Source organism: Brassica rapa, chromosome A05 (genome assembly GCF_000309985.2).
Source record: "Brassica rapa cultivar Chiifu-401-42 chromosome A05, CAAS_Brap_v3.01, whole genome shotgun sequence".
Lineage (NCBI taxonomy): Eukaryota > Viridiplantae > Streptophyta > Magnoliopsida > Brassicales > Brassicaceae > Brassica > Brassica rapa.
Genome location: NC_024799.2, coordinates 20,684,965 through 20,698,714, shown reverse-complemented (window position 1 = coordinate 20,698,714; position 13,750 = coordinate 20,684,965). Strand labels below are relative to the sequence as shown.

Here is a 13,750-nt window from a genome sequence, read left to right as displayed (position 1 = left end):
TAATGAGAATGAATTCCAGCGTTTGGGGGAGGAATTTGAGAAATTTCTAAATAAATTACATGGTGTACACATTCGTTGTTGCACTTTGGTCCCCCTACAAATCAAAGAGAGCTGGAAGTTCAAAAAATTGTGCACTTGCATAATTTGACAAACCAGTTACCAAATGTGTTCACAGATACGATATGATATACCCGCTGAAAATATTCCATCAAGAGTTGATGTTCCTAAAGAACAAATTGATGGAAATAAAATGAACCTAAGGTTCAGTTAAAGAGGGGGAGACTAGCGGGTTCTAGAGATAAAAAACCCCCGAAATAAATTGGTTGAGAAAAGTTGCAAAGTTCCTGAAGAACTTGATAGTAAAAAATGTCTGAAAGAAGACATAAGTGGAAAGGTTCAAAGAGAACCTGATGCTAAGATGTCTGAAAGAAGACATAAATGGAAAGGTTCCAGAAGAACATGATACTGAAAAATGTCTGAAAGAAGGCATAAATGAAAAGGTTCAAGATGAACCAAATAAAGATGATCCAGATGACGAAAAGGGAACAGAAAAGTATGAGATTTTCATCAACTACACCCTTGATGAAAAGTTATAAGACAAAAGATGTTGATGGAATGTTCTCCTTTTCTATGTCCAAAGAGATCGATAATAAAAGTGATGATCCCGATCCAAGGTCCATTTGTTAAAAAGACATGATGGGGAGTAGTGGCAGAAGGCCATTCAAATTGAATTATTCTCCCTAAATAAAAGGAATGTCTTTGGACCTATAGTCATAACGCCTGAGAATATAAATTATGTTGGGTATAAGTGGGTATTCGTGAGAAAAGTAACACGATATAAAACCTGATTAGTTGCCCAAAGATTTTCTCAGAGACCGGGAATTGATTTTGAGAAAACGTATTCCCCGGTAATGGATGCAATTACGTTTAGATTTTTAATGAGCCTAACGGCGTCTAAAAATCTTAAGATGCATCTCATGAACGTTGTGACTTCATATTTGTATGGATCGTTGGATAACGATATATATATGAAACTCCCTGAGGGATTGAAAATGCAAGGAGCATTGAAAGAAAAATCCAGGGAGATTTGTTCGGTCAAGTTACAGCGATCACTATAAGGATTAAAGCAATAAGGACGCATGTGGTACAATCGCTTAAGTGAATATATCTTGAAAAAGGGATATGTTAATAATGTGATATGTCTATGCGTTTTTATAAAGAAATCGTCATCTGGCTTTGTGATCATTGCTGTATATGTAGATGACCTGAACATAATTGGAACACAAAAGGAGGTTGATGATGCTCGAACTCATATGAAAGAGGAGTTCGAAATGAAAGATCTCGGCAAGACAAAGTTTTGTTTTGGGCTCCCGATAAAGCATCTCCGAGAAAGAATAATTGTGCATCAATCAAATCATACGAAAAGGTTATTGAAACGCTTTTGTATGAATAAAGCGACTCATTTGAGTACTCCAATAGTAAATAGATCTCTCGATCTTAAAAGATATGTTATTTTAAAAGATCCAGGTAAGATCTTATATAAATAAGTACTTTGGAGATGCTAATGGTAATAAAGTATTTGTGAGCTTATATGTCTTGCAAGTTGTATTTGATAAAATATAGTTTTAGACACTAATGTCTTTGCAAGATACAGCTCATTTCATATTTATGGAAATTAGAATGGCGTCGAGAACATGTCAGTTCTCTCCAAGGTACGTATTGATTCAGGATTGGTTTACCTAGAAACTCCGAGTTTGGTATGGTTTTGCAGATACATGTTATTTATAAAGTCGAACGTAAATCGGATATAGTTTTTACAATTGGTGGAACCGCGATCTCTTGGCGGTCCCAGAAACAAAATCTGGTTGCGACATCTTCGAATCATGCAAAGACTATTGCGCTTCACGAAGCATGTCGAGAATGTGTGTGGCTTCGGTTAATGAGTCACCACATACAAGAATCAAACAGAATAATCAACAAGAAAAAGCCGACGAAAATATTTGAAGACAACTCGGCTTGTGTTGCTCAACTCAAAGAAGGCTACATCAAAAGCGATAGAACAAAGCACATTCCTACAAGATTTTTCTCGTACATAAGGGAGCTCGAGAAAAACAAAGAGCATTTACGTGACCTATGATAAGAAAGCTAGGTCCACTATTTTCAGGGGAAGATTACGGACAGTGTACTCTTTTTTCCTTGTCATGGTTTTTGTCCCAATGGGTTTTTTCATGATTAGGTTTTTAACGAGGCACTACTTAATACAAGTTTGGATAATCAAGGGGGAGTGTTATAATATAGATGATTATCCAAAAGATACATGTCTCACTTCAACACCATCTTGTCATAAGCATGTATCTTTGTGTCTGTAGAGAAGAGATGACTAAACATTATATTTTGTACTATAAAAGGATGTGTATGTGTTAGAAATAAAGTAATCAGTTTTGATACAACATCTCTCTCTCGTATTACACACATGAACCTCTCTCCTACTCATTTCTCTCTCACTCTCATGTTCCATCTCATCTTTCTTTTATTTCTATAAAAGATAATATATAATACCAAATATAAAAGGACAATTGTCAATAATAGCACCTTTTGAAGTTTATGTCTCAAAAATAGCACTAGAAGGAGAAAGTCACAAAAATGACATTCATTAAAGGGTAAAATATCCCTAATACCCTTGGTTTAAAATTAAATAAACAAAAAAAAATAAAAAAAAATAAAATAAAATAAAATAAAAAAATAAAATAAAATAAAAATAAAATTAAAAAAAAAGAAATTTTTTTTATAATTTCAGATTATATGTTTTCAGATTCGAAATTTTATAATTTTTTTTAAAAAAAAATTTTGAAATTTTTTTTATTTTTTTTTTCAAATTTTCTTTTTATAGTTTAAAAATAATTTTTTAAACTGTTTTAAAAATTTTTATTTTTTATTTTAGTATTTATTTTTTATAAAATTTTAAACTCTAATTCCAAAACCTCACCCCCTTAACTCTAAACCCTAAGGTTTGGATTAATTAACCCAAGGGGTATAAGTGTATATTTACCTCTTTAATGAAACCTATTTTTGTGACTTTGAGCCTTGAGTGCTACTTTGGGAACAAAAACTTAGTTTGGTGCTATCCTAGTCTTTTTCCCAATATAAAATCATCTCCCACCTTTTATTATACAACAATTTGTCATTATTTCAGCTTCGTTCGAATTCTCTTCGGGTTCCTAGTCGGAAAAGAAGCTTTTTGTTCCTTTTCTCTCCTTTTTCTAAGCTTCTTTTTTGGCTAAAATTTTATGTTTCTTTTTCTCATTTTTTGTATGCCCTTACCTTTTTTGAAATTTCAATAAACTTTAAATTAATAAGCTATGACTAAAATCTTGGCATTGGTTTCTTCAGTGTAGACAATGATTAGTCTTTTGGTTTTATCACACGAGGACCGTTTTCACATCCTATTGCATCGGTTCTACTCTATGTACATCTTAGACGAGTAGTGTCTGTGTGCAACATTTTCATAGAGTATATACAACAACTTAGAAAAAAAATTGTAAATTCTTTTGCTTCTGGTAAAAAAATCATTGACAGGCACAAGAAACCACCTTGCCTTTTTCAAGAATAAATAAATTGATAAGAAAGAATTCAATCATCCCGCTCCAGAGAAGGAAAATCTATACAAATAAAACTTACATCATCACAAACATGTCTAACTATAGATAGAACTTAGAAGTTTGTAAACGCACTACTTGATATGTATACTCTGTACTAAGCAAACTGAAATAGTGATGCAGTCCGAGCTTACAAATAGCGAAAAAGGGAAAAGATATCACTTCAAATCAATTCTGAAAACTGAGGATTCAGGTGTATTCCAAACAATCTATTACATGAAAAACAAGACATCAAAGCAGGTTTTTAGAGACTCCCATGATAACGATTGATTACAAGAGGACAAAAAATTTCAATAACAACTATGATATTGATTCAAGTTATATAAAGACAACTCACATATTGCCCTGGGGGAATAAGGCATGGTATAAGAAGTCAGAGATTCATATGCATTACAAGCAAAAGGGTTCAAAGTGAAACGTTCAAAACCGATTGAATCCCTTTTCGGTTTTCTATGTTTGACTTTTCTAAATATACACGATTTATCTTTATTTTTACGTTCCCAAAGTGCATGTATATGTGAAGCTGTAACGATAAAACAGTGAGAGACTTTGGTTTCTTTGTGTGTTTTGAAGTACATGTGTAGGTGATGTGTAATTGTGAAATGTTTTGATTGGATTGATAAGTTTTTTCATTAATTGATGTGGCATCTACACAAAGCTTTAAAAAGATGAAGTGCCAACTCTGCACTTGTATTATTATTGTGTTGATTTCACTTAAGTTTTTGTATCGATTTAGAATCTGACTGGTTTCTTTGTTACCACACATAAATACAGTTTTTCAGATTGGTAACAATTATTTGTGTTTTGCAACAATCACTAAAACATACAAATAGCTTTTAACCTCTTCAAACCTCTTAAAATCAAAAGTTGTTTTCACTAGCGTTTGCGGTTTCGATTGCGGATGGATAAATAATTACAAAATTATTTTTTTAAAAAATATTTTGTTTTTTATTTAAATTTTAAAATTAAAATATGATAAATAAAAATATATTTTTCATCAAAAACTTAAAATTTAATTTAAATTCACTAACAATATTATAATTTATTTTATAAACATTTAAACCAACATTATTCGCTATAATGTTAAACATTAATATATATACATATAGAAAAAGATACATACATAAACGAAACAAAATATTCTTTAAAAAAAATTCTAATATAAATCTTCAAAACAAATCTTATTGACATTATAACTTTCATTTAAACTACAAAATAAATAAATAAATAAATAAATGACGTAGTATTTTTATTAATTATATTTTATTAATAATCATAATATTTTATCATAATAATATGTTTTGATATTTTTATAATGTTATAATGTATTAATATTAGTAATTTATTATTAAACCGTTGTGATATCTCATAATCAACCAGTCACAAATATTTTACAAATACCTCAATTTCTAACCGATATACCAATCGTACAAATCGCTTATTAACGCTAGAAACTGTAACCAACCACATCTGAAAGCTCCCGCAACCATTGTGTTTCAACCAATCAGGCCCTAACTATAGTTCGGTTTATTATTGTTTAGAGATGTGTTCTTAAACAGAAATCCATCCAAATATTCTATCAAACCGAGGTTATACGTATTTCTAGATTAATTTTGATGATCAACCTTTGTAAGTGGTGACCAAACTCTTATCCTTGGTTAATAATATGGTTTAATTTCAGTGAAGATATCTCCAATGGTTTACATCATTTTTTCCTTCAAAATGATGTAAATTCAAACTCAAAATAGTTTAAGTTTTGCTTCAATGGTTCCATTTATTTTTCCTCTCAAAAAAGATTATTATAATTATATTATTTTATGAATACTTATTATTGAGTTCTAGTAATTGTTTTATTTTTAAATCTTAAGAAAATTATCCCACAACAATTTGTTTTAACTAAATCTTTATTATATACATGTTAGTTTCAAATAGAATATACTATGATTTATATGAATTAATAATTTTATCAAAGTAGAAAACACATATATTTTTTAAAAAAATAGACATAAACAAACTATGCAAAAGTGTAAGGATCAATTTGTAAATAATAAAATACCAAATAAAATGAGGTTATGAATACAAATTTGATGTGTTATTATTCATATCCTCATTTTTCTCTTTAAAATGATGTACTATTGAAGAGAGCGCAAAATGATGTACCTTTGGAGAGAGTTTTTCAAAAGATATTATGTTCTCCCACAAAATGATGTACCATTGGAGATGATCTAACTTATGTTATAGCATTTCCAATTATATTTTATTTTTACTTTTAAATAATATTTATAAAGTAAAAAATCTTCAATTGTACACAAAATCTTACACCAACTATAGAGGGTTGAACAATATTACTATTGATGTCACCTGGACTCAAAGCCAGACCCGCGGATTTTAGCCCTTAAGCAAAAGAACAATTTTGGTCCTTATATAACTTTATGATATAAAAAGTAAATAATCCCTATGGAGGGATGGAACTTACAACTTATATATACATAAGTGAAAACAACTAAACTAAAGAAGAAGAAACTAGATTAAACACACAAAATCTAAACCTAAAACCTCCACAATCATAGAAAAAAAAATACCATAGTAACACTAACTCAATAAAAGCCTGCAGCTGAAAAGAGATCAACAAAGAAGACTAACTCACCTCATCTTATCAAAGAATGTCTTAGGTAAAACAAGCAGAGGTCAGAAAATGGTAAAAAGTAAAATCAGAGACAAAGCAATCTCCGGACACAAAGGAGTGTGATCAATCACCAGCGCAAAAAGCAAAAAAAAAAAGTGGACCAGAGGAAGAATAATCACCAGAAAACCAAAGTCACCACGAAGTAGGAAGATACATGCCTACATCATTAGAAGAATAGCCACCAGCTAAGAGGTAATAATCACCTCACAAACTAAACAAGCACATACAAGGTGCCCATACCAGCAAAGAACGACAAACTCTTAATAGAAAGGACCAAGACTCTAAAAGATTAACTACGCACACCTATACCAAGGGAAGCGGGAGAAGAATAGAAATAACCTAAGGGAGGAAGAATGGAAGCCAACCACCGAGAAACCAAAGCTCAAGTTTGAGACCAGAAACAACCTTCCAAAACACATAGTTAGGAAAACACTATCTGAACCTGGAGTGGCAAACATGGCGGAAGGGAGAGCCACTAGAGACGCGAGCAGCGATGAAATATGGAACGAGATGAGAGAACAAAGAGAGTCAAGAAGACGAAACGAGATCAGCAAACTGTGGAGCCATCCTCGAGTTATGAAAAAAAAAGCATATAAGTCAGATCACTAAAGATCAGATCTTCAAAACCATGAAGAGAAGGGACTATCGACGGTAAGCCAATGACGAAGAAGACAACATCAAGGACAACTACAACTAAACTCTGACCCAACCTAATGACTGGAAAAATCTACAACGTCGTGGGAGGGAAACAACCGCACAGCTGTAAACTCATAAACCTAATCTACAAAAAATACTAGATAATCTCACAAGTGAAGAAGGAGAGAGAAAAACAAGAACACAGAGGTGGGTTTTTTTCCGACTGATTGTGAGGAACACCGCACACCGAAAAGGTATAAATGTTGACGGCTCAAGGTAAAAATATGGGAAAAGGGCAAAAAAATCTCAAAAGAATAATGTGAAACATCAGAAGTTCATTTCACCATTAACAAGTACTGCTATACATACAACAACACATTATTGAAAAAAAAACACATAATATATTAAAATATTACCTACTACTACATAACACAACAAAACACTAAATAATGATTTTGACAAATAAAGACTGGCCACATAATTACATCATCAAAAAAATCAGACTTAACAACAATGAAACAATATTCCGCGCGAAGCGTGGACACGCCCCTAGCTATACATAAAAGTGTATTATACTTGTATTCTGACAACTTCTAATAATGTTTTTTACAATGGTATCACATGTTTTTGTTTTATATTACTCCACTTTGTATGTTTAGTCTAAGTGTGATAGTTCCTTTATTGACAAGTCTTTCTTACAATCAGATGTGAAAAAACTTGTGTTTAGTTGATCAATTCTTTAATTTAAAAGTTCAAATAAACTACACAATAGAATATATTAATATATAATAGAAATTTGTTTTTATAGGGACATTGTTTGTTTATGGAGTGAAAGCACTTTCCGGCCGAGAAGTAGCTTTCTTTCTATATAGGTTTTTCTCTTACGACTAACCTATATTAGTTCCTGCTGCTACTGTATGTTGTGCACCGAGTGCTGACTGTTATAGTATGGTTATAGCGTTGATGGATTGTTTGTTATCTCCTTTCTGCTGTGATAATTGACATGGGTCTTCGTGTTGAGTTAGACCTTTTCTATCTCTATATAGATTCACTTCAAATTCTTTGTATTATAACTGTCTCTAGCATTGTTTACACTAGATAACATGATACACAAACACATCTAAATAAAGTGGTTTTTTGAGTTCAGTTTCACACTCATTCTCTAGATTTTTTGAGGTGGTCAAACAATCAAGCCTCAGGGTTTGACTGGTTTTCCTGTTACTATGGCAAACGTTATGTTTGTCGATGATAGCGTTTTTTTTTCATTTTACAACAATCACACAAAACGAAGTAAACCGCTTTGCACCGTTCCAGACCTCTCAAAATAAAAAGATACTTCAAGTTAGCATTTGCGGTTGCAGAAAAGTAAAAAGATAATTTTTCATAAAAAATTGTGTAAATATTTAACTAAATTTAAATTAATATAATATAAATAATATATTATATATATTATATTTTAAATTATATATTCTAATAATATGATTTTTAGTATTTATATAATTATATATAGCGTTAATTTTTAATTTACTATTAAATAAATGCTTCATTTGGTAGTCAACTAGTCATAATTATCCCGCAATCACCAATTTTTAACCGATATACCAGTCTTAGAAATCACTTAGCAATGCTTAAAATTGCAATCACCTGTATCTGCCAACTCTCGCAACTGCAACCACTACTTTAACACCATTTAGACCCTTGTTTAACCTCAAGTTTCTTACTCATCGATTTATTTATAACAGTATAACATTATTCAAATATCCCTAGAGTTGGAGCACAAAAACTTTCTTAAATTAGTTACACCTGACGCGAAGAAAATGGATAAGAGAAAGATTATATCATAATTAGAAAATTAATTATTTCGAGGGAACAAATTAGAGAAGGGAAATACTAAAAAAAATATAAATTCAGGATTTTAGAAAGATAACTTGAGATTTGGATGATAATAAGAAAATATAATGTTTTGTTTGAAGTCGACACTAATAGTATTAACACAAAATAAACAAAAAAATGATAAGAATTATATATGAATGTTCGGTCAACAAAATTGAGATAAGGCATTTTACGGAACCATTTTTGGCTCTGAATGGTAACAATTGATTGAGCGGTGGGGAATGAGCGGATTATATATTGATGTATGGTTTAAGTATGGTTAGTATGCGAAAAACACATAGTGCAGGATCATCATGGTTTGTCTAAAATAAGCGGTTGAAAATAATGTGAATGGTAATATGTATAGTAACCATTAAGGGGTACATATAATATATCTATGTTTTAAAAATTAAATACCGATTATATAAATAAAATTTAAAGAATTATTTTATCTATTATTATAATTATATATTTTGAAAAGTCTGCAAATCGTATTTACATGTTCTTTCAATCAATATCTTAAGTTTTTGCTGATGTAAAATTTTTCCAAGTGGTGCTATTATCATTTATACAAAAGTAAATAAATTATAATATTTACTATAGTTTGAAAATTAAATTTATCACTTATTTGATAAATAAAATATATTTTAGTATAATTAATTTAATTAACTAAATAGCATACATTTAAACTTTAATTTACCTATATTATATAGATAAATTATTATTAGATGAAAGTTTTATTTTCTTAAATTTTAGGCTCGAATGATTGCAGTATGGAACATACAGATTGGATACTACAGTACGGTTTAACTCCGGTTTATTTAAGAAAAATTCATATTGCAGAACAATTGTGGTTCATCTAAAATAAGCGGTTCAAAAAATATGAATGGTGGCATGTATAATAAATAATATAACTGTGACATACATATAATATATATATATTTTATTTGTTAATGAAAAAATCAGTGAAATAAATGACTATTATAAACTAATTAGTTTTTAAATTTTCAGAAATTATAAACAAAACAACAAAAAATAAATTGAATAGGAAGAATTTAGTTAATAAAAATAATTTATATTAAAGAAAATGTTTTATAGAAGTATGAATAATTCATTAAGCGCACAAGATTTTGAGTGTATTCAAATATGTACTGCATCTTTTCCACTTTTTTGGACTGTACATATTACTATTTAATTTTTATTTATATTTTTAACTGAAAACACATTACACTTTAATTTAGAAGTGAATAGTTACATATCTTTACATTTTGTACACGTATACCACAATAACATTTACAACATTAATACTTAAAAAATATATAATTGTGCTTAGCCACACCGTATTACCTTCATTTCAACTCTAGGTGTGGTTCAAAGAAAATTTGTTCCGCACTCCAATTATTCTTTTTAATTTATTTATTTTAAAATGAAAATACAAACATTAAAAGTTATTGAATGATAACACAAATTATGGTCTGCCATGTGTTTCACTCATTCTGCATGCCACATTCAAGGCATTTATCTACCAAAAAACGCATTAATTCAAATATTTAATGAGCATTTTCTATTTATTTTTAATAATAAATATTTAAACTAAATGCATTTTACATAGATTCAACACATATTTTTTTTAGAAAAACTAGGGTCGGTGCCAAGGGCTGGGTACAAACTAGATATATGCTTTATGAGGTAGTTGTGATTCATTTTGCTTCGTTCGAATCGCAGTTTTATAATTTGATTTACGTTGACACTTGACACCATATAGATATTTGATGTTCTGATATCCAATAAAATATATATATTTAACCGGATATTCATTTCGATTCACGAAAATAAATTTAAAAATTAGAAAAATATGAAAGTTCAGATAAACAATAATATTTCATTATAAAATAAGATAATCATCTTTTAAAACTGTAATAATTGAATAATTAATTTATTGAATATACATATTATAAAACTAAAAAGATAATTAAAATAATACATGTCACCAAAAAGTTGTAAAAAATAATTATACAATATTTTAACAATCATATAGGTAAATAATAATCAGAAAACTTAAAAAAGAATAATTATACGATATAATATCAACTTGAATAGGTAAGGCTTGTAATTAATAGTATTACAAAGAACCATCATTATTTTATCTTTACAATATATATATATATATAATTATGTATATAAGTATATTTAACAATTTAAATATGAATATAGAGATATACACCGGATCAGATCGGATATTCGTTTTAAAAAATTTAGTATTTTAAACTGATTCATTTTTAACGGGTATTGCATTTTAGTATTTGTTTTGCTTGTACAGTTACGAAAGTATAATTTTTCTGAATCGAATCAAAACAAATAATGAATCAAATCAAAATTTACAGATATTTTTATCACCGATACATGCCCCACTCCATCCAATCCTACATCGGTCACTGTGCGATACATGTATTCCGCAGATTTTGATGCACTGTAAGAGGTTAAATAACAACGTTGCAAAATATCATAAATTTTATACCAATTTTGAAAGAATATAAAGATTTTATTTTGCTACTTATATGGTAAAAATAAATTCAAAACTAAAAGATAATAAACTTAAAATAAATTTATTCAAAACCATTCAAAATTCTAACGGTTGGTATTAGATATTCAACTATAAATACAAGACAGTCTTTCGCCTCTGGACACCAAATCATTTTCAGTCTTTTCTCAGATCCCCAAAAATGGTGAGAAAAAGTAAAGGTCGTCAAAAGATAGAGATGGTCAAAATGAAAAATGAAAATAATCTTCAGGTTACATTCTCAAAAAGAAGAACTGGTCTTTTCAAAAAAGCTAGTGAGCTTTGCACGCTTTGTGGTGCTGAAATTGTTGTTATTGTATTTTCGCCTGGCAAAAAAGTTTTTTCTTTTGGTCATCCAAATGTTGACTATGTAATTGATCGCTTCGCAAACATTAATCCACCAAATCCTCGTCAACACACCGACATGCAACTTAGCGAAGCCCGTCGAAATGCAATTGTTCAAGATCTCAACAATCATCTCACTCAAGTAAGTTTTACATTATCACTTATATATTTTAACTAGAAGTTATTTTAAATTTAAATTTTATAGGTATGGAAGATCGACTAATTTACTGGATTATACTCTGTTGTTTTGCTTGAGTATTTTACAATATCTACAATAGTTTCTATTTAACTAATAAGCTATTAACATCAGTTGAAAAATACAAATTTTCTCCATCTTTTAGAGTAACAGTCATGATTTATATTCTTTATAATTTATTAAGCCTATTCGGATTTCAAAACCTCTTCAAATGAATCTTTTATAAATTTATCATGAGTTTAAAATGATTAATATGGTCGAGTGCATATAAACAATGTAAACCGTGAAAACAGTATATATAGATAATATATCTATTTTTATTTATTATAAAGATTAAGTATATAACTGTTTAACTTTTTTGTTGAAGTACTCTCTGATGTTGTTATGTGGCTTTAATAAAATGATACAAAAATAGGTAACAGAAGAATTCGAAATTGAGAAAAAGAGGACTGAAGACTTAAAGCAAAAGAGGAAAAATAGTAACATGCGTGAGAATTGGTGGGAAGAACCTATAGAAGAGTTGAACTTAAGCCAACTCACTGAATTCAAATGTGGTTTGGAAAAGTTGAGAAAAACAGTGACTACTGAAGCCTGTAAGAATTTTCAAGCAATTGTTCCGCGTCATAACTTCTATGGTGGAAGTTCAAATAATTCTACTTTTGGGATTTGTGATGATCATACAGATAATATCGACACCGATTTAGATCTGTATAATCATCAAAGAATGGTGGCAACGAACACATTCGCTTGCAATCAGCACAACATGATGGTTCCTTATCATATTACATCACCATTTGGGAATATTGCTAATAGTAATATTATTGAAGGGTTCGCTCCAGAATACAATCAAAACCCAAACCAATTATGTTTTAAGCAAGAACAAATGTCTGAGTGTGACCAACATTCAGCTCATCCTCCTCGTTTCGGACATGGTTACTATTAATTTTTGTTTTTTTTTGCCATAAACACAACGTTTTATTTATTGTTTTTGTTTTGTTGTTATTTTATACATTTGGGATGGTGTTAGTATGGGAATTATTACTGCCAATGTTTATTTTTTTAACTTGTTGAACACAGTTTTAGTCTGTGGATTTTTTATATTTCAAAATTTTTCAAATTTATAATACTTTTTTTCCAACTTCTGTTATGAAATATATGTCATATGTATATTCTTACACTTCTCTGAAAATATTTATATTTGCCATATGTTTACACATAAGATAATAATATGTTTGAGATGAGTTTGTTGAAAGCAAAAAAAAAAATCATCTAAAATTATGAATACTGTTCTAGAATGATCAATTATAGATTTATAGGACCTTAGTGGAAAACTAAAAATATAACCTAAATATCTTTGTATTATTAAAAGAGAAGCAAAATAAATGAATAACCTTAGTATTTCATTTACATTTGTGTCATTTTGTTGATGTGTCAACATGACAATGATTCTCAGCCTACATTTACTTCTACCCTTTCATAACTAGATAAATTACTAAAAATTGCCATTAGACTGATTTAGTTGTGATATAATGTTGGCAACACATAATTTTTGAATTTGTATGGCTTTATCTCATTCTCGTGGGTCATGGGCTCTTCCACATTCACAAGAAACCAAAATTCATCTGTCTGCCTAGTAACTTACATACAAGTAACCACGTGTATTCATGTTTTTAAGAATAGTAACCTACATTCAATGTTTTGTTAAGAACACTATCCCACAATCATTGTAAATATATTCAAATCAATATTGTTATGTAAACAATTTTTTTTTCTTTTCGGATGCTCTTCATTCTACAATT

General features: G+C 29.4%; 1 protein-coding gene across 1 annotated transcript; it reads left to right on the top strand.

Annotated features, from left to right (window-relative positions):
• The first annotated feature begins 2,983 nt into the window (after nt 1–2,983).
• Nucleotides 2,984–13,440, top strand: LOC103869428 (agamous-like MADS-box protein AGL62). Its single transcript, XM_033291234.1, has 2 exons — nt 2,984–11,897; nt 12,367–13,440. Exons 1-2 carry the CDS (start codon nt 11,574–11,576, stop codon nt 12,892–12,894), a joined length of 852 nt encoding a protein of 283 aa, XP_033147125.1. The 5' UTR covers nt 2,984–11,573; the 3' UTR covers nt 12,895–13,440.
• The last annotated feature ends 310 nt before the right edge of the window (nt 13,441–13,750 follow it).

Excerpts from the sequence above, each read along its gene's own strand:
- LOC103869428 (XM_033291234.1), top strand. The coding sequence starts at position 11,574 with ATGGTGAGAAAAAGTAAAGGTCGTCAAAAGATAGAGATGGTCAAAATG. Across the intron at positions 11,898-12,366 it reads TCAACAATCATCTCACTCAA|GTAACAGAAGAATTCGAAAT; the intron begins GTAAGTTTTACA and ends ATACAAAAATAG.